A 2,516-nucleotide genomic window follows, 5' to 3' on the forward strand; every position below is an offset into this window, starting at 1 on the left:
ATAGCTACTAGAGATGGAGGAGGCGATCAGGCTAGAGAGAGACAGAGTGAGAGAGGGATCGGTAAATTATTTTTGGAATGGAGGCCGAGCCGGTGACCGAGAAGAAGGGGAGAGGTAGAAGAAAAAGGGGAAGGAACCGTGGAGTGGCGGTATTGAGCAGGTTTTGTAAGACAACAATTACAAACGGATGAGATCTTTTATTTTTCATCTGACGGCTAGTAGACGCTAGCATACCTGTCCTTTGCCCTAAAATAAAATATCTTTCTAATTAATTGATTAAATTAAACTTACTTCAATTTTCAATAGAAGCTCATTGATTCGGATAAGAAAATAAATAATATACCACCACTACAAAGGTTTTAATGAACCCAAACTCCAATTCGCTCTTTCACGTGTGCATGAATAAGCGAGAAGAGGGGTATATTTGGAAACAAAAGGGACAGATGGTGGATGTTCATCTATATGACCACATGATCATACAAGTAGCGAATCCAATCTCGTAAATGTGTACAGAATCAGAAATCGAAGAGCCCATTTATACATGACCAAGGACATTAATAAGTGTTTCCTAAATGAACATAGTGAGATTCAGTCCAAGGACCTCGCCATTTTCTATTTTGGACTAGTGTTCAGGTATAAGGGGAAAATCTTATTCATCCAGAAAAGAAAAAGAAAGGGAAAATCAAAATGAAAATCAAAATTTAAAAATTAAAAAGGAATGCATGATCGAACATTCCGATATCCATACAGATCGATAAGCATGGATCAGACCATATGGGATTGATTTATCACTATTTTTATTTTATATCAGTTATTATTACGATTTTACCCTCAGATCATACACATGTATTGAGATAAAAAAAAAAGGTTAAGATTGTGGATCGATCAAGATTAATACTATTCCAATCCAACTAATACTGACTGATTCAATTCGAGTTTTAGAACCATGATAAAGGGGAGAGTTTAATCCATTTTCTGATAGTTGCTTCAGCCCACAAAGTTTCATCTCCGCTTTGTTTATCAGAAAACTCTCTTTCCCATAAAAAGGGTAAAGAACGTGGTTTAAGGAATTGAATTGAATCAAATCGGTGATTAAAATCGATATAGATTATATAAGATCAAAATTAGCCGTAATCGGTCCTAATTCTTGGGCGACATAGTATCAGTGCAAACCAAAGATAAAATAATTTAAAAAATTAGTTTTTTAATTTATATTATGAATATTTCTATTCAATCCAAAACTATTTAAACTGTATCAGATTAATATTGGCCTTGATCGATCCCATTATCGATAGTTCGATACCAAGTTCTCAAACAATGATAAGGAATAGAAACGAACCGCATCGGATGGGATCCGGAACCTTAACTGGAATCAGTTGAGACTTGTCCCGATTCTGTCTTATCCAGCTCGTCGGATCCTCGTACGGAACTTCAATGCAAGACGATTCCAATCCTTCGGACGGATCCGGTTCCCGATCCGTGTTCCGAAAACCTGCAACAGACAATGGTGAATAAAGCGGGTAACACTGTAACAGCATATGCTATGTAACATTCTGGATCTCTTCAATTCAGTTATGGCAAAGTGAGACATCATCGTCTTCGTAAGGAACATTCTTGTCTCTTAAATTTTTTATTTCTAATTTGTCGGTTATAGCGAGCGGAATCTTCTTCTGTGGATCGTAAGGGATTCCCGGTGTGATGGCCTTGACGAACTTCATCCTCACGGTGGCGGGTGTGGGTGCCGTTGTTCTACTCTTCAGGGGCGATGTCAAGCACTCTGCTGCAACCTTCAGACGAAACGTTCGTCAGATTCGCCAGTGGCTTGAAGAAGAATCGTCTGCTTCTACTTCCAAGTAAGCTTCTCTTTTCATCTCTTTAAACCCTAAACCACTGGCGACCTCGACCTGGAGTTTTGCTCTCTCCCTCTTCTTAATAGTTTAAGCAGCCGATTGCTGCTTCTTTCATAGTGATCCAAAGAAGGAAAATTAGCGGAACCTTAATTATGAATTATTGTTGAATTTCAGAGAGAGAGGCTCCAATTATCTGCTCGTGTCCCTCTTCTGTCTCATTTCTAGGGTTGTTATTGCCTGGGAAAATGCAGCTGACTATAGTACTTCCTTCAAGCTCCCAAGCTTCCAAATCTGGCTTAGCAAAGGTTCTACCTTTGGAATCTAGATGGACTCCTAAAAGCTGAAAATACCCATGCACATAAATGCTTCACCTGTCCGAAAGGATCCCCCTCACTATGAAGTGATTTTTTTTTTTTTTCTTGTTGATTTAAACCACTATGGAGTCTCCTCAACCGAGGGCTCAACCATCTTGATCAGACCATCATGGAAACTGCTACCATCTTCCCTTGATCAGGCTATCTTGCCAAAGTTAATACTTTTAGATTGGTTCTTTGTAACCTTACGCTGAAACACTGTGCTTATCCTTTATGGAATCTGTGTGCCACACCCACCAATTCAAGATCTAGTACTTTTGCCTCTTGGAAACTTTTTTTTTTTTTTTTTTTT

General features: G+C 38.6%; 1 protein-coding gene across 2 annotated transcripts in view; it reads left to right on the top strand.

Moving 5' to 3' along the window:
* The first annotated feature begins 1,355 nt into the window (after window positions 1-1,355).
* LOC122081710 overlaps window positions 1,356-2,516 on the top strand; it is a 2,580-nt gene continuing 1,419 nt past the window's right edge. Inside the window, exons 1-2 of one of the 2 annotated variants that reach the window (XM_042648906.1) lie at window positions 1,356-1,853; window positions 2,025-2,485. In XM_042648906.1, the coding sequence (XP_042504840.1) occupies window positions 1,699-1,853; window positions 2,025-2,175 (306 nt within the window). In that variant the 5' untranslated portion in view covers window positions 1,356-1,698 and the 3' untranslated portion in view covers window positions 2,176-2,485. Of the gene's footprint in view, window positions 1,854-2,024; window positions 2,486-2,516 lie in introns of those variants that run through there. The other variant, XM_042648907.1, reaches the window with a different exon arrangement.

Source organism: Macadamia integrifolia, chromosome 6, assembly GCF_013358625.1.
Source record: "Macadamia integrifolia cultivar HAES 741 chromosome 6, SCU_Mint_v3, whole genome shotgun sequence".
Classification (NCBI taxonomy): domain Eukaryota; kingdom Viridiplantae; phylum Streptophyta; class Magnoliopsida; order Proteales; family Proteaceae; genus Macadamia; species Macadamia integrifolia.